At 32.1% G+C, this 24,699-nt stretch overlaps 2 protein-coding genes and 1 long non-coding RNA gene across 8 annotated transcripts in view; 1 reads left to right on the top strand and 2 right to left on the bottom strand.

The window, feature by feature from the left end:
• Positions 1-24,699, top strand: part of T48 (FU domain-containing protein T48) — a 118,897-nt gene that overhangs the window by 40,473 nt on the left and 53,725 nt on the right. For 2 of the 6 annotated variants that reach the window (XM_076370808.1, XM_076370807.1), the window contains exon 2: positions 13,258-13,371. The exons of 3 other annotated variants lie outside the window; for them this stretch is intronic. The gene's annotated coding sequence lies outside the window, so the exon portion shown is untranslated. Of the gene's footprint in view, positions 1-7,006; positions 7,356-7,441; positions 7,512-13,257; positions 13,372-24,699 lie in introns of those variants that run through there. One more of the 6 variants, XM_076370809.1, reaches the window with a different exon arrangement.
• Positions 3,763-7,351, bottom strand: LOC116431219 (uncharacterized). Its single transcript, XR_004235873.2, has 3 exons — positions 7,210-7,351; positions 4,548-4,757; positions 3,763-4,447 (listed from the first exon to the last, which is right to left on the bottom strand). It is a non-coding gene; the product is annotated as an uncharacterized LOC116431219 (long non-coding RNA).
• Positions 23,149-24,438, bottom strand: LOC116431217 (uncharacterized). The gene is made up of 3 exons (XM_076370430.1): positions 23,998-24,438; positions 23,480-23,917; positions 23,149-23,390 (listed from the first exon to the last, which is right to left on the bottom strand). The coding sequence occupies exons 1-2, from the start codon at positions 24,349-24,351 to the stop codon at positions 23,546-23,548; spliced, it is 726 nt and encodes a 241-aa protein (XP_076226545.1). The 5' UTR covers positions 24,352-24,438; the 3' UTR covers positions 23,149-23,390; positions 23,480-23,545.

Genomic DNA, 24,699 nt, shown 5'->3' with positions numbered 1-24,699 from the left:
CCAGCAATTCGAAGATCACGCAAGGACGTAAAAGGGACTTAACAAGGAATTTCATCAACAAAGACACACTGCTCTTCTCACAAATCTCCCCTATCAGGTATTTTTTCTCTAAATTTATTTAATCGAATGTCGACACGAAGATCCTTCTCCACGTCGTGGGGAACCGTTACATCGCCCCTATATTAAAACCTAATAAAATAAATTAGGCTTTACATCTTACAGACCAATTGCTTAAACCAGCAATATTTGGAAAATCTCCACATATCTGTAACTCCGTTATTTTTAAGAATTTCGGCACATCCTTCGGCATAAATACTTTTCGAAGATATACACTCTAAGAAAATGCAAGCAAAAAAGATCGACTGTTTTCAATTCTAAACGAAATATCCCCTTAACACGTTGACCGTTATGAGAATTTAGAGCATTTCTAAATGAAAGCTTTTAAAGCTTTATGAAAATGCTGCTGTGTCGGCAGAGCGAAACGATTAGCAAAGTTTGCGATTTGTTTGCGATTAGATATCGCCGGAACGAAACAAGTCGTTTGAAAAATCAACACGAGTTTCCTGCTGTACGCGAGCAGTGCAGCGGCTTTTGTCGTATCTGTAAAAGAAAGTATGTCCTAATAGGTTTATCGTCGAAACGCTGTTGTCAAACTTTTTATGAGGGCCTGCGCGTAGCAGCGTAGCAGCGTTCCTATCGGCATCCGGTCTGACAGCTTCCGCCTCGGTTCCAGTAACACCATCGTCAACGAAACATCTGCATCCTTCTTCTGTCCCCTTCTTCACAATTTTCTCTTCCTTTCGCCCTCAGCTATCTAGTTACCTGTTACTGCAACGGATTTTCAATCGCGAAGAACAGTATCGAAATATAATATCCGTGCGATCAAACGATATTTCTCTTGATGTTGTTACCCTATCCCTGCAGGATCAAACCGTTTCCGTATATTTTCATTAGTCTCCATTTATTAGTTCTATATGAGAGCATTGTTACTTTTACTATTACTATTACTATTACTATTACTATTACTATTACTATTACTATTACTATTACTATTACTATTACTATTACCATTACTATCACTATCACTATCACTATCACTATCACTATTACTATTACTATTATCATTACTATTACTATTACTATTAATATTATCATTACTATTACTATTACTATTACTATTACTATTACTATTACTATTATAATTGACTCTATGTATCGGTCGACATACTAGTTTGCCATTTCTGTTATTTACTTCGGATTAAGAAAATTTGCAAGCAACTGCACGCATATCCAGGATTACTGTTTTCTAAACTCTGGAGCATAACTATAACACCACTACAGTTTTTAATAATTCTAGTATTTCAAGCAATAACGTTTAAGTGTTAATAATATCACAAGCAAAGTGCGTAAAAATTTGTATTTAAAGGAACAAGTAAACATTTAACGTTTATACAAAAGTAAATATATTAATAAATGTGATTTTCCATGGGTGCATATCTACAGCGTCAGTGAAACAATGATATTAAATAACGATAAATCATGGAAGGCATTAAGAACTGAAGGTGGTGTCACAGTTCTGCATCCATAGCAAAGTGTTTTTCGATTATATTACAATATATATGTAACCAAATTCAATGTGCTTCATCTGAATATGATTATTTACAATGCTTTTCATTTCGTACAGTTAGTTTTGATGAATTATTTTTTTTTGGAGTATGATAATTGTTAAAATTTTGGTGGTGCTATAATTATGCCTCGCAGTGTATATCTGCAGCACAAGAGTTTTATTAAATTTATCGGTCGTTTGGAAAGTTCCGGATCACGCTGCAGATTTTCAAGATGATTGCTTTCCGTATGGCTTGACGCGTATATTCGATCAGCTAGAGTTTCTTGAGCTCGGTGGTGCATGAATACACCGTCATTCTAGTGACAGAGATCGTAACAGGTATCGTGTGGACCTTCTGCTTTCATATTTTCTCTAATTCTATGGCTGTCTAGCGGTAAATATTTTCTTATCTTTCCCTCGTGTTTTCTTTGTATATTGGTGTCTTCGACGATGGCAATCTTTATCACTTTGACCATTGGGTCAATCAAATTTGGATGACTTTTTGTATGGATTCTGACTGACATATCGAACAAACCGAACTTTCTTGAATCTGTGAGATGCGAGAATGTAAAGAGAGCAACCACTGTGAAAAATCTTGGTTTTCCAGTTTCTATTTCATTAGGAAAATTGTTTGATTGTTAGAGAAATTTGGCGACTGTCTATTTGGCGGTCAGCGTGATGTTAACTATATTATGGGGCTACTTTACGTTGCATATGGTTAGATTTTACAGTGTCCGATAAAAAATTAGGGCCATTAGTTCAAGACAGAATTAAGCATAGAAATTATGCTTGAGTTATCAAAAAATTAATATAATTTGAGAATTAATAATACTATTGATTTAAAAAATAATTTCTTTTTTCCTGTTTAAATTTTATGGATAATTTTGTTTCAAATAATAATTTTGTTTATAAAAAAATTAATATGAAGAAACAACTAGACATAAATATCAGATAATCAAAATATATTTGTTGCTAATCTTTTCAAAAATAGCATCAATGGTGGCCCTAATTTTTTGATCAAGCACTCTAGTATACGCGTTATTTTCTGTTTTATAATGTATTCGCATCGTATATTCCACCAGATCTCTAACTACTGCGAATATCTTAAATTGTCTTGTTACGTAGTCTATTATTTGCTATTTGTTGTTCGCGTTTTCGACATTAATCATTTTTTATCGCGACATCTTTGAAGATATCCACACTTTTCGTAGTTTTTATTTACTACCTCTTAGTCGTAAATATCGATTGCTGTTGCCATCTTAAAACTGTCCGTTTCATGGAAGATTGTACATTCTGTAGCCATTTATACATTATTGATGTTACTATAGAAAATATTCGCTATATAATTCTTTTCGTGCCCGCGTTATCTTCCATTGGTGTTCACCTTCCAAGTGATCTGCGGTCTTCGTCAACTTCTACTATTGTCTTGCGCAGACTAGAGTTTTTCCTGCGAAAGTATTTTCGTAGTACAGTTTGATTTGTCTGTTGCATAGCATGTGTACATCTACTAACGAGTCTTCTTCCATTTACTATTATAGAATTCTTTGTTTCCGCACGATATGCTGATGCTTCTTGTCTTTCCTCGTTTTTCTTCGCTTTGAAATGTTGCATCTTTTAGGGTCTGTGTTAGTCCATCTAATGTCACGTCTGTCTAATGTTACTAATAATGTTAGTATGGTACAGGATTTGCCGTGTTTCGTGTTGTCTTGGGTTGTTTCTTACTGTTTCATGTTTCAAATCCTTTTCTTCTTCTTTCTCTTTCGACTTTTTGAACTTTACTTATCGGTAGACGTTTAATAGTTGTTTTAGCGACTAACTACTAACAACTAAGGATTTTTTAATAAAGCCTTCGATAATTATGTCAATTGTAATCATAAAATACTGAGCAGTATTAAATAACATAAAGTAATAATTTGTATTGGAACCATTATATAAAGGAAAATTATTAAGTTTCTTTTCAATATAGCACCAATCTTAAGGCATCCATTAATAGACTCTCGGTAAGTAAAGTGTTCAAATAAAGGGGAGCTTCGTCAAATTCTTATACTATTATACTTATCGTTGAAGAAATGGTAAGGAAATCTAATATGAGCAGCCATGTGTTTACTACTTTTCGTATGGTGATATATTTCTAATTTATTGTATTATACGTAGACTAGTATGTGACATGCATAATAAAAATTTCAGTACTAAATCAGTCAATGAAGTCACAATCATGACAATTCCCAGTTATCGATGAAATAGTAAAAGTTGAGGCAAGATGGAAACGTTGAGAACAGATTGCTGTATAATTTTATGTTTAGACACTGATTTTGTGTCTGCGAAAAATACTTTACATAGCGTTAGTATCTCTTTGTAAACATTTTTAAATTAATTAATTTATAGTGGATATAATTCAAAAAAGTAATTTCATAAATAGTAGCGAAGTCTTGTCGTGTTCCGTGTATCGGACACAAAGTTATAAAACATTTTTAGAGTTTCCATAAATCTTGTCGTGGTGCTGGTAGTGAAACAGACGATCGTCGTTTGTATTTAATCTAAAGGAATATGATATAATTGTAAGTAAATATCAAATAAATTACGTTGTTACAAACAATGAGGTAGGCAACTCCAATCTAACGACAAGACTCGTCTCACTGGAAGTGTGAAAACATAAATTGTCCGCTGAACCCTTTATCTACCGTAAACCTATAAACCTTTGGAATTTAGTTTCAAAAATCTCTCGTTTTGTCTGCAATAAAATAAAAAAATCAAGCGTGTACTCGTCAAAATTAGGACAAATGCACCTAGGGTATATTTTAATAAAAACCAAAACACAACAAAGAAGAATTACATGTTTATCTGAAAAATAAAGAATTCATCGTTAAAAGAATTAGTATCATTTCAAGCTTTAAGATGACGTGTATACTCGTCAAACGCAGTTAACTGATTAAACACTTACATCTCATTTCTTCGTTATTTGTATATTCACCAAATCCTTAATACAAGTCGGATTTGTATTTGATTTTGATTTATTCGCGTGCAGCTGCCGAAGGTAATATAACTTGAAGTCTCGACGCGAACTCAGCACTATTCCTAGGTTTATTCGATTTATGCTTCCTCAACGTTTTCTCCGAACCAGTAGTTGCCATGTTTTCCAATTGTCTACACGCTGCACATATTTCCGTTACTGCATTCGTTATTTCTTGTATGCGATATACATAATTTTACTGCACACGCTGATACATTGTAAATAAATTTAGCGTATTCAACCAACATTTGTTTCGTGCTTTATGTGAACTAGATGCGATATTTAACACGTTGAACGCCGCACGATTCCATGGAACAAAATACACGAAATGGAAAAAATCAAATATTGAATCAGTTGATTGAATTCTGTTATTATTATTGCACCTATACGACGAACCTGACTACACCCGAACTATAATAATTCGATTTGGTTAGAGGGCATCGGTGATGGCATTCAACGTGTTAACTCGTCCGAGTAAACCAATAAGATGGCACAAAGTATAACTTAAATGAATTTGACGAAACGAATGGATCAAATGAAAGAAATTATATGTTTGGTACGCAATTTAGAATTAAAAGTCTGATTTGTAATTGCAGATTTTGGCACATACTACGAGTCTACATAGCTTGATATGTCAGCTGAATGGATTAACCAGTTAACTGCATTCGATAAACATATACAGTGAGTCACAGCCAAAATCGTACATCACATATACGAATACGTTTCGTCTCGTGAAAAAATTCAGGAAGGATATGGGGGAAAAAATATCATGAATCTATATTGTAAATGTATCTATATTTATTATGTAGTAGTATCAAAAGGAACAAAGTTGTCTAAATATAAAAAAAACAAAGTTACTATAATTCAGCCTGGAAAACGTCTCACAGCTAAAATCGTACATTTGTAGAAAAGTGACCAACAATTTGTTTAAATTAAAAATTAATATTTTGTTGGGTGCCCACGACTACATTCTACCGCACGCAATCTATTTGGCATAGATTTTACCAATTTTTCAGTAAAACTGGATTCAATTTTTCTCCATTCCTCCATTAATACCCTTTTTAAATCATTTTTATTTTTAATAGTATGTTTCCGGATTCTAATCTCTAATTCATTCCAGACGTGCTCTATCACGTTCAAATCAGGTGATTGTGGAGGTGCGTTTAGTACTTTAGGGCAATTATACAGTACCCACATTTTGGCTACATGCGATGTGTGTTTGGGATCATTGACGCTATAAAACTTAAACGAATTCAAAATCCCTAATTTTTCGGCACTGTCCCTCAAATTGTTTTTCAAAATATTTATGTAATCATATTTATTCATGTTACCTTCGATAAATGCTAAGTTACCCACTCCGGCAGCGGACATGCAGCCCCAGACCATTACTGATTGCCCTCCATGTTTTACGGTACTGTTTAAATTTTGTATTTTAAACTCCTCATTTGGTCGACGCCACACCATAATTTTTCCATCTGAATGAAATATGTTAAATTTACTTTCGTCCGTAAATATAGTTTCTTTCCAAAAATCAAAATCTTTGTATATATATTCTCTTGCGAAATCTAGTCTCTTTCTTCTATTCTTCTCGTTTATAAGAGGCTTATTCCGAGCTGTACGACCGTGAAAATTATGTTTTCTGAGTATTCTTCTTATTGTTTCTGGATTTACACATTTCCCTAAATATGTTTCTACTTCATTAGTAAGTTTAGGTGCATTGATCTTCGGATTCTCTTTAATTTTTCGTACTATCTATCTTTCGTCGTACGCGTTGAACTTTTTGTTTGGAGCTTTTCTTGACGCATTACTTATTCTATTTTCGTTTTGGTATCGTTTTACAATATACTGAACAGTACTGGCCCTTCTACCAATAATCTTCGCAATTTCACGATAGCTTTTTCCGCTTTGAAAATTTCTTATAACTATTTGTCGCTCTTCTATCGTTGTCTGCTTCATTATTACTATCTTTCTCTTTTTTTTCAACTACGAACCTTACGACGCTAAACGACAACTGCGAATACGCTAAACAATGTAATCTTTCATTTGTTCCATAATTTTCACTTGTTTTCAGGGGTTCCCCTTGGGGAATATTACAAAATATATATACTGTACGATTTTAGCTGTGAGACGTTTTCCAGGCTGAATTATAGTAACTTTGTTTTTTTTTATATTTAGACAACTTTGTTCCTTTTGATACTACTACATAATAAATATAGATACATTTACAATATAGATTCATGATATTTTTTCCCCCATATCCTTCCTGAACTTTTTCACGAGACGAAACGTATTCGTATATGTGATGTACGATTTTGGCTGTGACTCACTGTACGTCATCTTAAAACGCAAAATGGTACTAATTTTTGCAAAGACAAATTATTTATTTTTTCAGATAAATGTGTAATTCTTCTTCGTTTTGCTTTAGTTTTTCGTTAGAACATATTATAGATGCGATGTATTTACTCTCCGTTTGGCGAGTACATACTCTATTATTTGATGTTATTGCGTGCACATCGAGAGATTTATCAAACTAAATTCCACAGTGAACTGGTTAATACACTTTCCGAATTACTAATTTCTGTTTATACTTCACCGCCTTCTAACAATTTCACTACGTTTCTATCTTGTTTTTACAATGTCTGAACGAGTTGCTGTCCTACTTTAAGCCGTATGCACGCGACCGACAAGCTCCCGCTGCGATGCCGCAGCGGTGACGTGCGACTTTAGAAGAACAGAGACGTATGTGAAGTTATCTTAACCTGTTTTTGCGAGACAGAAGAATTTTGTTTCTCTGTTATTAAAAAATTGAAACTATGTGCATACAGTGGAGCCTCGAACTTACGACCTAATTGTGGACGACGTGAGTCGAAAAGGACGTAAGTCGGAGTACACAAGGTATGTAGGCATGTATACATGTATGTGAACATACATATTTGTACTTATATTTATCAGATTAGGAAATACATTTCCTTTTAAATGTATAAAAATGATAGAGGAGTGAACATTTAACAAACGTTTACAAAGAATCGAAGAGATCACGATGTTCACGAATAATCCTGGAACGTACTGGTTGGTCTTCTTTTATTGCCATTAAAATACATTCTTTATCTTTAAGAAACGTCCTCGCAGTTGTTTCTGGAAAATTTATTTTGTAATTAATCTCAAAACCTTGAATTCCACTATCAAAAAATTTTATCATTTCTAATTCAGTTTTAAAACCTACAGTACTTCGTCTTTTAATGATATTTTTAACCTACAAAAGCTTGTATTCCATTATTAAAAAGTTTTATTATTTTTAATTTAGTCTCTAAACTTATAGTAAATAATAACTACAATTTGTAATTGTAAGATTTAATAGAAGCGGATTACGTCGAACAGCCGAAATCTAATCCAAATACAGCATACAATGTACAGTTTATAATATTGAATATATTTCCATGTATATTTCTGAAATTAAACCTGAACAGTGGTTATGCGTGTAAAGAGAAGCTGTTCTAAATTCTTTTTTTCTAAATAATTATTTTTAATTCCACCTTAGCTAACGATAAATAAATATGTATTTTTTATCTTCGCAGAAAGATGCGAATATTTGAGAAACTGAACAATTATTTTTCCTCATCAATACCGTAGAATTTGAAATTCCGTTCACTCAAAAAAATAATAGAAATTTCATTGTTCACACTTTCAGTCATGTTTATCATCTTATTTTTAATAAACTACATTTTACTATTTCCTTTACTACTGTGACAACTAAGTTTCTAGTTTGGGTTACACACTGTAGCAATGATCATTCACTCCGTTATCATTTAACCTAAGTATATTGCAAAACCGATTATATAAACGTTTCGAGAGATACAGTTTTAATAGTTTACAACAATTTAATATTTCATTATTATTTTCATTTCGGCGAATGAATTTCTAATTATGCTTTATTTTGAATATCCAAGATATTTTAAGAGATTTCTTTTACACCTTCTAACATTTTACACCAATATAATATCAGTATATACATATATGTAGCTACCATTAGTTTTGTGTATATCTCATATTCTGTAGAATATAAAATGTAATGTTATATAAAAATATTTGGAAGTAATTTTGGAAATTTTAATGATTTTTTAGCCCTTTTTCATAACCCAAAACTTTCTATATCCATCATTTGCTTTGTTCGTTGATCCAATTGTTTTACTGCATATATTAAAACAGTTACTCATAAGAAACAGTGTCCATTTTCCATACACCTATGTTTTAATATCAAGAATATAGATGAAGTTAAACGTATGTGAACAATAGCAACAACACGTCGATTAATTAAAATAATTTTCAACTGTCAACGTTTCCCCTTCATTTTGACTCTTTTCAACTTCCAGCGTTTCTTATCATTTGAGTTAAGCATGTTATTCGTATTTAAAAATTAACACATAATTAGTAGGGCATAACTATAGCACCGCCAAAATGTTTACAATTATTGTACTTATCATATTCAGATGTAGCACATTATATTTGGTTACATATATATTGTAATCGAAGAACAATTTGTTAGGGGTGAGAAATATAGCACCACTTTCAGTTCTTAACCTGTTAACTGTGGAAGTTTGTTTAAAAAGCTGCTGTTTTGTGGGCAATAAGATAAAAAAAAATGTACTCGTCAAATGCAGGAGGAACGCACTTAGGGTATATTTTAATAAAAACCGAAGCGCAACAAAAGGAATTACATGTTTATCTGAAAAAATGAATAAATCATCGTTGAAAGAATTAGTATCGTCTCAAGCTTTAAGATGACGCGTATACTCGTCAAACGTAGTTAACTTAACTGATTTTCTATTGTAAAACTGCAACTAACCACAAAGTTTTTTCTTTAATTCAAGAAAACTCATTTCAAGAAACACTCAGTTTTTAGAGAAGGTAGTCTACGCGTAGTGAACGACAGATAATTAAAATTGCGAGCAATACTTTAAAATCTTGTTAAGAAATTGCAAAGAAATGTAAACCTAATGCTTCTCGCTGGACTACTCAGGGTGTCCTTAAACGGAGTCCAAATATCGAAGGACAAGAATTATTGTCTGCATCGAAACTTTTAACGCGCGATAAAATAGCGAGATTAGAATATGGTCGTTCAAGTACAGGTAAAAATTGGTATCCCGTAAGTCTCTTCTAAAAATTCAAAAGTTGATTCATGGCATTATTTTTATTGCTTTTGTTAGTACATCATTTTTTTTAGTTTATTGTTTCTGATAAGAAAAAATGTAATCTTGACGGTCCAAATTGTTTTTGTTCATATATGGCAAGATCTTCATAAGAACCTGAAATATTTTTCTAAACGAAATTTTGGTGAAGGCTGAGTAATGATTTGACGAGCGTTCTGTTCAACTAGAAAGATTCAGTTAGCTTTACCTTCGTGTAGAATAAATAGTGGAGAATATACCGAAATAGTAAAAATAATTTATTACCATTCCTACGCTAAAAGAATGACATATAATGGACATTTTAACAAGACAAATCCCTCATAATAGTCACGAAACTAAGATGTCGTTTCAAATGCTAAATATTAATTTAATAAAATGGCCGGCAAGCTCACCGGACCAAAACCCCATGGAGTACATATGGGGAGTCATAGTTCGACGTATTCATGCAAATAATCGTCAATTTTTAACAACGTCACGGTTAAAAGAAACTATTATTGAGTCCTAAAATGATATCACGAACGAAATATTAAAATACATGGTCTAAAGTATGTTAAATCTAGTTTTTTAACTTACTCATAACAAAGGTGATCCTATACACTATTAAAATACATTTAAGTATACTGTTAATTATAACTAATTTCTACTAATAAAGGATTTATCGTTATTTAATATTATTGTTTCTCTGGCGCTATAAATGTGCACCTATGGAAAGTCACACTTATTAATATATTTACCTCTGTATAAATAGATATTTTTAACGATGTTTTTAACTTTGTTTGTGATATTATTAACACTTAAAAGTTGCTGCTTGAAATACTAGAATTAAAAATTGTAGTGGTGTTACAGTTACGCTCCGGAGTGTATGTCGAATAACTGTTGGATTTGTTGTAACAAAGTTATAATTACAGCTTCTTTCGAATTCATTCATAAGAAATAATAAGTACCTTTATTTACTTTGTGGGTTAAGCTTTTGTAGATTTAAATACCACTTCACTGTTTTATCCAGATAACTTCTTTGTATCTAGGCTACATTTCTATAGTAAGAACATGATGTATGTCTAAAACTTTCTTTTTGATATTCAGAATGACGAAAATAGGGTATATTTTAATTTTATTTCATTATATTTACATTTCATTTTATTTCTTTTACAACTGACAATACTCGTAAAATAAAGGAAAAATTCTTGAATGAGCATTGGACGAAAAGTTAAATGTTTTTAAAATTATACGCGGAGCATTTGTTAAACTTCTCAGTTACGCGTAGTGTTATTTAACAAAATATTAAGATGTTCTATATTCGTTACCGTGCTTTCTTCGGTAGTCAAGAGTTTTCCGTTTAATATAAAAGTAATGATTTAGTCATCGTCATTATTACGGACCGCAACTTCGTTTGAATCGCGCTTATCATGATTCGTTAATGAACTTCCTGAAGTGGAGAATGATAACTTGTTTCTAGCACTATTAGATACACACTATATAGACAGCAATATGCACGTTTATCGGGGTTGTGACTGAGAAAGTCAAGGACATTTCTAGATTACACGATTGCAGACATAATTATTGAAATATTAATACATGCCTACAGAAACATTCAGACGAATGATCTACACAAAGATAATATGGGGAAGGTAATCAGCAATAGTAAAGGATCTGCTGTTTTTCGAAATATTGTTTCCAAATATTATACCCTCTCTAGTTCAGGAGATTACTCCAGGAAATGAACATTAAAATGCAGCTATTTTTAACGTTTATGTCATTCATTTAAATGCGGAGTAAACGTTTTATTTAAATGGTTTCTAAGTGTAAATATTAAATAGTGCATATCAAAATTAAGCAAAAAATTAACGAATAACTAACGATTAAATTTCTGTTATAACCCTTAACCGCACTCAACAATTACCTTTCAACTTTAGTAATTAATCATAAGAAGCAATTAGAAAAGAAATTTATTCGTTAATAACAAGTAACGATCAGTCGAATATTTCAGTAACGATTAACTGCAAACATTCTTTTTCTAGCGAAGTTAATGAATTAGAATAAGTGAATAATAAAAAATAAATGAATAAATGAAAAAATCTGTAAATGTCAACCCCTTTAAAATAAATACTTCTGCATTACAGTTTATTTTTGCTGTTTCACCTTCTTCTGTCCACTTTATTACAATTTAAAATTTCAATTTAACTGAGATTTTAATCACGATCTGCGTAAAAACTAACAATTGATCAAATTGGCAATTCATTCTAGTAATCGATTAAATCGGCCGTCGATTTTTCGGTGAATTCTCTTTAATCAACGTTGACAATTAACTCAATTAAGCAATCAAATAAATCGCAGATTTGTTGACTATCAATTTTATGCTATTAATGATAAACATCGATCAATGAATCAAATCAAACATTTTAATCGGTTAGTGTCCAACTCTGATATTTAACCTTAATGCAGATGCTGCACGAAATGATATTTTCAAATAGTAATTTACTTGCAATGCTTCAATTCTTACTATTTCCCTGAACACGCCACAGATTTTTCCCAACTTTAATTTCTAACTTTAGTTGGGAAATGTCGATGTTATAAGGTTTTCATGCTCCGATGGCGAAATGTGTTTCCAGGATAAGATAATGGCTTGTCAATATTCTTTTTGTTTTTTGGTTTTCTTCCTATATAAATTTCATTCGGGATTATTTTCTGGCTGTTTCATAGTTCATATGTCTTTTTATTGTATGTAGTTCACAATTTTTGTAGTTTTATAAGAACTTGCATGTCCGTGTTGTAAGAAGAAACTCTGTATTAAAAACGTTTATAATACGTCAATGGGTGTTTCATCATTTGAATGAAGAACATTTTTATGTATAACACGTATGATTGTGGACAATTTTCTTTGAAATTTAGATGATTTCTGTTCGAGTCTAAAGAACTTTATTTGGAGAATGGAAACTACTACAAATTACCTGTACGATGTTTTGAATATTCTTGATCCCTGTCTGTTGTGTTATGTTGTTTTCTTATTTTAAAATTCGTTTAAAGCAAACACTTTATCAAAGTTCTTTTATTTGTATTGGTGTTGGGCTTTCAATTACAACTTCGCCTGTATTGTTGCGGTCTAATCTTTATTAGATCTTCGTGTGTTTCCTCCCCTGCAGTTGGTGTATCCTTCGAATTGTTTGTGCTGTGATTCTTAGCTTCATAACTCTCAGTGATTTTAATATATTCCATATGTTAATTATTACATGTTTCTTTAGCTCATAGTTGGAATTTTGGAGATGTCTTTCCTTTTGTTAATCACGTAATTTTTCGTTTCTTTTTCCAAGCTTGTTTATTTGTCTTTGTAATCCTCTTCTCCAACCAGGTTCTCTGGTGTTTATTATATTATTTACCTGTCTTCGTCTATGATTTGTTTGTCCATTTACTTTTAGTATTGTACATATTGCTGAATATATTAGGAAGTTTAATTGCAGCACATCTATTTCATCTCATACATTATGACCGGATCTTGGAAGAATGGAAAAATTGGTCGTGCTCCAGTAGGGAATCCACAGTTTCGTAATTTGTTCAACAACTTTGTTTTATAAGTATGTATTTGTTAAATTTTCATTTCGTACTTTACTTTATTACACTCAAACTTGAAGTTTAGTAAAAATATTTGAAAAGTTTACACAAAGACTAAAGTTATAAGTTTTAGAACCTTCTCTCTTTCAATCTATCTCGTGTACGTTAAGGAATATTGAGAAAACGAAACGTTTAAACACGTTGAAACAAAAATTGCTTCTCCTTTTATGCGTGCAACACCCTGTGTAAAATTATTCTTCGGGGAATTGAACAAACAGCTTTTCTAGCTACACTCGCTGCTAACTCAAAATTATATTTTTAATTTTTACGAACTTCCGCATAATTACCTACTGATAAGTTGATTTCATATATCTACATAGATATATTATATTTCTTTGGAAATGAATTTGACTAAACGTTCAATATAGAATTTAAAATCGTTTTAGAAGTGTTCGTTAATAAAATAGGTTCAAAACGTAATATTTAAATTATTGTCTATATAAATTTTAATTATTTAATCAAGTCCAATTGAGTTTACCTCAATTCGTGACCATAAAAGCATACCTACTACTTACTACTCCGTTCGTGAATAAAATGTTGTTTACATTAGTTGGAATTGTTCCAAGGAAGACGATAAGAAACTTTGCAACTACATTTAAGAAACTAAGTCATGTAACAGGTAGACATGTTTTACTTCTAAACACAACTGAAAAGAAAGTATTCGTGTACCTAAGTTATTCTTAACTGTAATAATAACTGAAAAAACAATATACGTTTATGAATTCAATATAAGTTCACGAAATATAAAGTACAAGCCCAAGATACAAGATTTACAATTCATATGCGTTATGTATGTAAGTCGATATATAATACAAATTTATAAAATATTTGTCCAAAAATAACGTAATACAAGTCTGTGGTATAAAAAATATCACTGCTCATTTAACAGCAAAATTCTAATTTATCTTCTAAACATAATGCAAGTCACGTTTACGAAAAATGCAAATAACTAAATTAGTCCTTTTAGCAAATTTATTTGTAAAAAATTAGAAGAGTTAATGATATCACCACGGTTGGTGTTTAATTGCTAACATTTCTTTCTCATTATGTCAATGCAATTAGAATTTATGCCCGGATAAGATATCGTTGTATCTCACTTTCATGCATGTATATACGGGGTGATTCATAAATGCTTATTCATATGTTAGATGATCAATCTACATATAAAAATAAGTAAAAAAATCTTAGAAGCTTACGTGCTATATATTTCAGTCTTGAAGTTGTAAATTAAAGAAAAGGTGTGTACAATTGCGCAAACCTGCGGTGCGATCACGGCAGTAGATCATTATCGACACCACAGGAAATTCAAATGAGATGTTTCTGCTAACACAAACTATGTGCATGTAACAGACAATGTTGATTAATAAGAAAACGTGGATTGAGAAGAAAAGGTATCGGATCCGGAATTTCAAAAAATTACGATACTTTATATGTAAGTCGAATAATTCAAGTCTAACGCATTGCCATTTTTTTCATGCCGCATTTCACTTTGAAGGGGTGAAATCATCCCTCGAAAAAGATGCAAATTTGTCTTTCCTGTGGTTTATCCTAAAAACGATAGGAAATAGTGAAAAAGTGTTTAAACGAAAAGTATATTTTTCTTTGACGTCTATAAAATTGCAAAATAAAATTTTCCAAATTCAAACTTCAAATTCAAAATTTGGAAAAATTTGATTTTACAATCTTATAGACCTCAAGGAACAACATGCGTTTCGTATACGCTTTTTTTCGTTATCTTTTACTGTTTATAAGATAATCCACGGGGAAAGAAAAATTTGTATCTTTTTCAAGGTGCAGTTCACCCCTTCAAAGTGAAATTTGGCACGAAAAAAGATTGCAATGTATTAGGCTTGACTTAATCTACTTACACATAAAGTTTCATATTTTTTCGAATTTCCGGGTTCGATACCTTTCCTTGTAAGTTACGTGATTATATTATTCCGCATGCGTGATATTCAAGGCGAGGTTGAAATGCGTGTATATGAGTTGAAACTTTGCGAATTTCCAAAAATGCCTTTGACTCTGAAAAATGAGTTTGTGCGTTTTTCAGAGCGGTGAAAAATGAGTTCACAGTGACTTCCAAAATATTCAGGACATACGGTCTTGACGACAACACTGTAAGACAAATAAAATAATAAATGAAAAGTATGTTACAGTAAGAATATTTTTCTTTTTTCATTCCTAATATTCTTGTTTATTTTATGTTCGTTATACGTAGTAGCATTCTCGACAGTTTTACGCCTTATCGTAATACAGTCACAGCATCAAGAATTATAATAAGAAATGAAAATACGCATTTGCAGCTGCGACAAAACTATAAGACACTCTGCAATATTAAACAGGTAAAGCGAACAGTACGCTAAAAGTTTTCAGTATGTAATAATTCATTTCTGATGCATCTAATTAGTTAAATAGTGCTTGGTGTAAATAAATATTGCGTAGAAAGAAGATAAATAAATAACACTGAAATCAATTTGATTAATTTGAATTGAGAGTTAAGAATTATTTACGACTTATCGTTGCGTAAAAAACAGTGAATATTATGATAAAACATAACCAAACGTCACTCAGAAGTCACAACTTCTTGAGAAAGACGAGTAATAACGAGCCTTGGGGCCATTTCTACATTAATCCTTTGTAACAGCGTTTGTAGTTCGCAGACAATTAATTTTTCTGTTATTTCTCAAATTTAGAATGTGATTTCAATCTGCAAACGCGCTTTGGTTATGCGAGGAAGTTCCCGTTACTATCTTGAGGCAAAAAATGAATTCAAACTGCGATTTCGATTAGTATATGCAACTATTTCAATGAATATGCAGGCTTTCTTTATCGTGTCCTATGTGCAAAGTTTTCCCAACATGTTAACATCAGCAAAAATGGAAAGTTAATAAAACGAAGTAAAAAGTACATATTTATTACGTCCTATTATAACACCTTTATAGATTTTCGAAGAGATTTTCGTGATTTACGAGTTACATGTCACAAAGAGTTAATCGACAGGCAAATAACTGTCGAAGTTGAAGAAATGAATAGCGTTAGGACAGCTCAAAGGTAGTGGTAGTATGTTTATCTTTGTAAATAATAAAGAGCTGCACTTGTTTGAAAAAATAATGTTAATAAAGTTACCACTATCGATATAATCGTAAAGGGGCATTCGAGTTTAGACAAGGACGAATATATTGACATAAAAAATGAAGAAAGAGGTGTATAGATAGGAAGTGTTTTAATTTCGATAGCTCAGATCGCTTAAATGGTCATTTTCATGACCTACGAATGAATTAATTAGTATTACAAAAGCAACAAATAAGCGCGTATAGGATTCTATGGCAAAGCAGATATTAATTTCACTTTGAAAAAAATGGACAGTAAAACATAGGTACGTGAATGTCACAGTATACACGGGTGAACGGATGAACAACTACCGAAACATGCACATTAAATTCGCAAAGAAAAATTGATTTTTCGACACGATAATGCAATTCTGCGTATCGTAACAATGGTACGGCGTTACTTTAAAAGTGAAAATATTTTCGCGAGCGCATCTTGCGATTTCCTCCTGTTTCTATCGTTTTTTATATACCTAACACTAGAACTGCCGTACCTGTCAAGATGGTGGGTCTTAGTTTTCCTATCTTAGTTTATTTTGCAATTATTGATATTTTAAAGATATCGAATATCCGAAATGATTTTGAAAATAAACAGTTTCATTTAAATACTATAACAAATGTCTGAATAAATCAAAAAGAAAGTGTTATTACAATTTTTATAAGGATTACATGTCAACCTTAATAAATGCTCGGAAGTTCTAGTGTTAAATGCATCGAAAATCAGTAATCGAAGCGCATAAACAAATGAATCAGTGTGTTATTAATCTTGCACAGATAACTATTGTAAAATTCTATTAAGTTATATGTTACACTTGAAACTTGATGCAGATATGATTGAAATATCCCGTATTAACCTATCGATATTTATGATACTTTACAGAAATTGATCATATAACTGACGAAGGAATGGCTCTTTATTTGTATTTTATATGCTCGAGAAAGATATGAGATTACGTAACAGATTTAGAAAGACAATAAAATTTTATTGATAATGTTGATAATGCGTAAATGGATTTTTCTTATTTTTCTTTGAATTTATAGACTATCGAGGAACGTCATCCAATGAATTAATGAAACACTTTTTCTTTTTATTATATTATTCAATTTTGCCGTAAATAAGTGGTACATGGATCTTAAAATTATTTTAACACTAAAACTACCAGATTGGTTAAATTGACTCAGTTTAGAATTTTTAGTTTGCAAGTATTTAAATTATGACAAGGCTTTTGTGAAAAATTGGAAAATCAATTTGTGTATTTGTATGGTACAACAATAAAGTACCAATCAAATCTCGAGAAATATATTGTTCCAGTTTTTCACTAGAAATATTTGAACATTTTCTGATGAGATAAAGACGATATTTTGTGAAACTAACTCGAAGAGAAATCATATGTACATTTAGGAACAAAGCTATTTTATTTCAATATTTCTCAAATTGATGCGTTATACGAGGTATAATATTAAATATCAAAATTTAGTAGTTTTACAGTGTGAAATCGAGCGGTGAGTGAGAGTCACCTCTGGCGTGATGTTCAAAAGTCTTTATACTGTAATTCTGTTACTCTGATGAGCTTGTTGTCCACTTCGTCTGTAAAACTGTCACCTGATGGTTGCGTCTGTGTAGACTGTTGGTATTTGGCTGTTTATGCCAGACTGCTCTCAAAATTCTCCGAAGTCCTGAAGGAAGTCGAACTTTCTCTCCAGTCTATGTGTCCCTCGTGGAGGGAAGTTCCTATCGGCCAATTGGAGTTAGTTTGGGTGGTTCTTCAAAAACTGTCCTTTTCTAAGGTAACGATGACTTCACTACTGATTAACTTAACAAATTAACTGAGTTTTTTAGGAACCGTCCCAAATTTCTCCCTCGATGCTACAAAACAGCAGAACTCCGCTGCGTGTTTAAATTTCTCAAAAATAGAAGAAATCACGTCCACATCGTAAATTCAGACTAGTGTCAATCCCTATAATTAAACACTCAGAAAGGCAATATAGAATAGGTGTAATATTAATATTGTTTCGTTCGAACAATTTTTGTATTAAAAAATAAGGAATTAAACAGGTAAATGAAATAAAATAAAATAATTATTGCATATTATATTAAATACTGTTAACTTTGAAATTATCGAGTCTGGTCACTCGGCGACCAAGTCACCGACAACTGATTGACTATACGTAACGGTTCTTATTGTTAGTCTGTGACAGTAGAATCAAAGAGTTCCCTCCAAAAGAAATAAAAACTCCGATCATTATTTTTAACGTTCCATCGTAAACGAAATACTTTCTCATTAATTAGAAAGTAACTCGAGTTTGTAAACTATTAAAGCTTAAGTTCAACGCGCAAAATTCAATCTAAATTGAATATCATCTTACATAGACCAACCTTACTATTCTGTATAATGTTAAATTAAAACTACCAGAGCAAACAATTTGTAACAGTGTGATGGAACTAACAATACAAAAATTCAAGTCCATCACAACAATTTGTTAGTGTCGTTTTCGAACGCAAACTGAACACGCTACACATTACAAACAAATTACAAAACCACAGTCTGTCCAACGAGAAGTAAGCATAAAGAAACATGTGCGATAGTTAACTTATAATTAGATGCGACTGATTGTGAGGCAACCGTATGTTTCAGTCAATCACTATGCTTATCTCGTGAATGTTTTGTTTACGTCTACTACCTCGTCTCGTTGAACAGACTATGGAACCATTATGTTCCATTATTCTTTGGATTATAGTACACTCACCGCGATACGTGCGAAATGATAAAATCCGTGAAGAAAATCTTGTAAAACTTAATCCATTAATTAAGTAGAGAAAACAATCTGCCTAATTGGCAAATACAACACGGTATGACTTGACTAAGGAGCTATATTCGTAGTCAGTCAACCTACTCAGAAGCCTACACGGAGAACAGCTCAGTGACGTCTCTTCCTAATAACTGAACTATGCGCAACAGCTATACTAAATACTTCTGTAGATACTTTCTAATGAGGAAACGTCTAAGTGTTATGCTAACTAACTTAATCCTGATATAACGATTTATCGAATGCCCATACAGGACGAATCGTAAAGCTCCACGGCAATAATAATGAGAAGGTTATAGACTGGCTACGCGTATCGTTTTTACGGAGTATCCCAGGTTTCTCCGGCAAATGCCTTAGCAAATACTTGAGTAAAAACTTATAATAAAAGTAGGAAGTCATCTGTTCTCGCAAATTATGTTTGCTAGTTTAAACTGTTGTGTTCACTGACTTTGACAAAGAAAGGTTTACCAAATAAAAATTGAATATAAACAATTCATAATGCATACAAATTGATATAAACGATAGATAAATTTATTTTTAACACACTGAGCGCCGGCCCCGCAATAAAATTAAATATTAATATTTTTGTTTTCTGTTTATGTATATATATATATATATATATATATATATGTGTGTGTGTGTAATAATCCACCATGAAATAAAAAACTGTATTTTTTTTATAATTATAAATAAAAAATTTCGATTTTGTTTCTATTTTTCATTTCCGTTAAATTGTATATGACGAATATGCAATTAAAATGTACTACTTTACGAAAATGTATAATGTTTTGAATATTTTTTTTTGGCTACTCATTGATCAGATACAAGCGAATGAGGCCGGCGTTTGGGCTTTAAATGTCTCTTAGGTCGCCGGCGCTCAATGTGTTAATATATCTATTTTAAATAATAAATACAATCACAAAGGAATATAAAAATATATGCTCTCGCGGAACACACATTACTTTTCGACGCCCAATCTTCCCGCTTTTCGTTTATCTCATACTTGCTAGCAACCAATTTCTCTGATACGTATTTTCACCATCTATACGCATTAAATGTAATTATCAAAAAAGAAATCTTATATAACATTTTTAAATGAAACTGACATACTAGAGTATATAAAAACATACAAGTCCCTTGTTACTTCGTACTTTCTTATATCTACAACTTTTTAATAAAACATTTGTGGTCCTATATATAATATAATACTAACTGTGATTAGGTGGGCAAATGCGGCTCTTAGACGAGTTAAGCGCGACTCCCATTGAAATCCGATTTTTATACAGCACTTAACGCCAACCCTATCACGAACCGGTTTTAAAATTTCATTAAAAATTCTACGTATCCTTTCGTTCATTTAACTTTATGTCAATTCCTGTATTGTCTTAATCAGTGTTTCATTTTTGTCTTCCCCTTTGTTTCTGCTTCCAGTAAGAAAAAATCATTATCTAACTTGTTTACCTTTTACAGTCAGCCATTTAACTGGTTACGGAATAAACATATACAAAGTACCGGTATGGTTAGTGTTAAAACTTGTGTAGAATATGCTATCATATTAATTCAATTAAATAAAATTTGACTATATGTACTCATTTTTGTATACTTAAATAATATAGCGTGGCTTTTTAGAGTATATGAAAAACCGGCATGCGATTCTCATTGGCCTCACGGGTGTCCATCATTATTATACGAGTACTTACACTGGACGCTTTTTCTTATTTTTACTTTCTGAATAGGCTTTTGCGCCGTTCTACAGAAACTATATTGACATATTTTAATGCATTCTAAGAGAATTCAGTGCCTTGTAGGAAATTTAGTGCTCTGCTTTGGGCTGTAATATTTTCGCTTCCATTACGATCTTCATGTGCACAACCACAATAACTATGTTGTTCCACAACCGGGTACCACAAACGCTTGAGTCAAGCAGATTTGATATAAAATGATGCTTTTATGATCAAACTTTTAAAAAGTATATTAGATTTTATTAATATCATGAACAAAATAATACTTTATCAATTTAAATAAAAAAAAGTGATGTATGCCTAGAAAATGATCTAATGTTAAAGTCTGTAGTTGAAATTTATTGCATATTCATACATTATTTTCGTTATAAGAATGGACGTATGGAGGAAAGATATATTCACATTATTCTGTTTTTGTCTACCTTTCGATAGCCAATGACTGCTTTGACACTCTCAATCTGTCAGTCACACACTCAATATCGAGATTTTCTAAGTTCGCATTACGTATGGTACAAATTGCGGAGAAACTCTTTGAGATCAATTGTTATCAGGAACATTTATTTGTGAATGGACTTGTTGTAAAAAAGTTTAATAATATAATACATTTTTAGTACACTGAAACGTAAGAAAGAACGTGTTCGAAAATGGTATTGTGGGGTGCGATGCGTAAGACCGGATACCGCAGGTATACTCGGACCGTTACGATCAGGTCACTTGGACTCGGATGGTTCGCAGGCGGCCGATGATGGCCTGCAGAATCATGGCCCGTGTTGACGGGATTAGTATTTAAGATGATTGTAAGGCCTTTTTTAGAATAGTACAGTGTAGTTTTGCGAGTTGAAAGGAGCAGGTCAGAGTGGACTAGCGTAGAGAGTGTAGTTTCGTAGTTGACAGGAGCAGGATAGAGTAGACTAGCGTGGAACAGTGCAGTTTGAGAATCTAGAGTAGTAGATCAGAGTAGACCAGCGTGAAACAGTGTAGTATTGCGTAGAATAGATTAAGGTACATAGTTTAGCTTAATTCTAGTCACTTATAGTCCATTTTAATCAAAATACAAATACACCTGTGCATGTCCTCGCCAAAACACCGCCCATCCCACAGTGTATTTTATCATGTAATTCTTGAAATCAATTAAATGTCCAAAAAAAGAGTATCTAGAAGGATTTTTAAATATTCCAACCAGAACATAATAAATTTGTATGTTAGAATGGAAATGGTTACCCGGGTATATGTTGTGCACATTTCGCAGTTACACTGATTATAACGAAAATGATTTAACTTTCTCGAAAAATGTTTTGTCCTCCAACGACATTTGGTAGCTTGCCCCTCGAACGGAAGGAGCAAGCGCGGGAAGGGGACACGTCCACTTGCGATGAACGTTTACGCCTCGGTTTCGGCCACTTTTGTTATTGGCTGATTCGCGTAAACAAAGATCGCAAATGAAGCAGAATATGACAAAGTGAGATACAAATAAGAAGTTGATGCCTATATTCATTCTCTACCGTTATATCTCACTCTGTTGTTTTTTGTTTCATTTACGATCTCCGTTTACGCGAATCAGCCAATAACAAAAGCAATGACACTGAGTCAAAACTCAGTGAAGCCAGAAAACAACAAAACGATTGCGTTTTTCCCACGCCGCCTTACCTCTTCTATTGCCCCATTCATCAGCGGGCATCCTCCAACAACCTCTGCAATCATCGCAGAACCCTACAGTAACGCCACTAAGAGGATAAACTGCGTTCTCCTCAATTTCCTCGATCTGGCCACACTGGTCAAAACCAAGGCGTCGACGTTCATCGCGAGTAGACGTCTAGTCTATTCCTTGCCGCAATGCTGCTTCAATTCACAAGACGTCGGAATAAACGCCATCTGTAGACCATAAGTATAGATTACTGCGCGATATCCCTATCCCATTTCGATACCGATTGTCACCGGCAACACCCGGACGCTTACATTCGCGACGAACCTCTCCATCTCCGAAAAGCAGTATATAATCCCCTTCCGAGCAGTCACCACGTAAAAATAGTTACAAAGTAGCAGTATACTGAGCATAACTATAGAAACCTTTCTTAAGCTGTACAATAAAACCAGGCAAAGTGCACATTCAAATTTTTTTTATTCCTTTTGGGGATACAATTAGTAAGCAGTTCCGAAATATACCTGTAAAGACTTACAGGTTTTTTAATATATGATTTAAAGGCGAATGTAATTTATATTTATCTTAAAAAACTTCAGGTATCTACGTTCAACACGCGGCCGTTCGGAAGGAACGTTGATGTTTCAGTTTTCACCGCTGTTGTTATTGGCTGATCTGATATTTACCTAAAATGGATTAAATTTAAAAAATAATAAACTTGGAAAACTCCAAATTTTATTGTAAATACATATAAGGAAACAATACATATGTTTACCTCTTTATTTTTGTTAAATTGGCAACAGCGAGTGTAATGATTTTGACCACATTCCATACATTTATCTCACCAAGCAGGACAACAATGCATAGGATGATATGTCCTACACTTCCAACATTGCTTTCTAAATACTGTTGTTATTTGACAATTTTTATCTGTTATTAATTTATCAATAATGTTAGTATTTTTTGTTTCAGGATATTTTTTTGTTTGTTGTTTTTGTTTAGTAACTATTTCATTATTCAAATTTTTAGGAGCTGTTATTTTTGTTTGCACATCATTATTATGTTTATGACAAATGATCATTAATTTGAGCAAATCAAGTTTATCTGTGTTCAACAGTTTTGTCTGTAAATTTTTGTCTTTAATCGATGCGACTACTTTATCTCTAATGAGGCTATCTGTCAAAGTTCCAAAATTACAAGTTTCTGCTTTTTCCTAAAATGTGAAAAAATGAAATAAATGTACATAGTCAACAAGTTAAAAGAAATATATATAAATTTGTGAGTATAACTCACTTTTAAAACAAGGATATAAGCGTCAATTGATTGATCTTCACGTTGGGATGTAGTAAAAAAGTTATATCGTTCTATAATTTCATTTTTTGAAATTTGGAAGTAAGTATCAAGTTCTTCTAATAATGTATTCATATTATTTATGGACTTTTTGCTGTCTTTACATAAGATTTCTATGGCTTCTTGACCAATTTTTCCTATGTTCTTTTTTAACAGATAAATTTTTAAATCATCAGACTTTGCAACATAGTTATTTACTTTTAAATAATTGATAAAATTTTCTTTCCACTGCAGCCAGTTTTCAGCTATATTTCCAGTACTGGATAAAGCTGCAATAGAACGTCTCTGTTGTTCCATTTTTATAATACTTGAACAATGAAACAATATACCTATATAATTATTTCGTATTATGCATTATAATATTTTAACATTACGTTAAAGATATGAATAATCAAAATGTATTATAATAACGTTTAGACTTTAAAAACTTTTACTCTTTTTAAATCAATTTTTGCAATCAATAAATTTAGTGCGTTGTTAACGATAATATCACAGTAATACATCTCCTGTGGAGACCGATGCACAAGCAAAGAGGATAATATTGCTTATTAGGCCCCTTGATTACTACCGGGACATGTGTTTGTAATTTTGATTGGTTACGTGTAACCGTATTAATGAAAAGCAAATTAATATCGAAAACGAGAT

Source organism: Nomia melanderi, chromosome 9, assembly GCF_051020985.1.
Source record: "Nomia melanderi isolate GNS246 chromosome 9, iyNomMela1, whole genome shotgun sequence".
Lineage (NCBI taxonomy): Eukaryota > Metazoa > Arthropoda > Insecta > Hymenoptera > Halictidae > Nomia > Nomia melanderi.
Note: the sequence above shows the minus strand (reverse complement) of the source record. Positions and strands in the feature narration are given on the sequence as shown.

Excerpts from the sequence above, each read along its gene's own strand:
- LOC116431217 (XM_076370430.1), bottom strand. The coding sequence starts at position 24,351 with ATGGAACAACAGAGACGTTCTATTGCAGCTTTATCCAGTACTGGAAAT. Across the intron at positions 23,918-23,997 it reads CTTATATCCTTGTTTTAAAA|GAAAAAGCAGAAACTTGTAA; the intron begins GTGAGTTATACT and ends TTCACATTTTAG.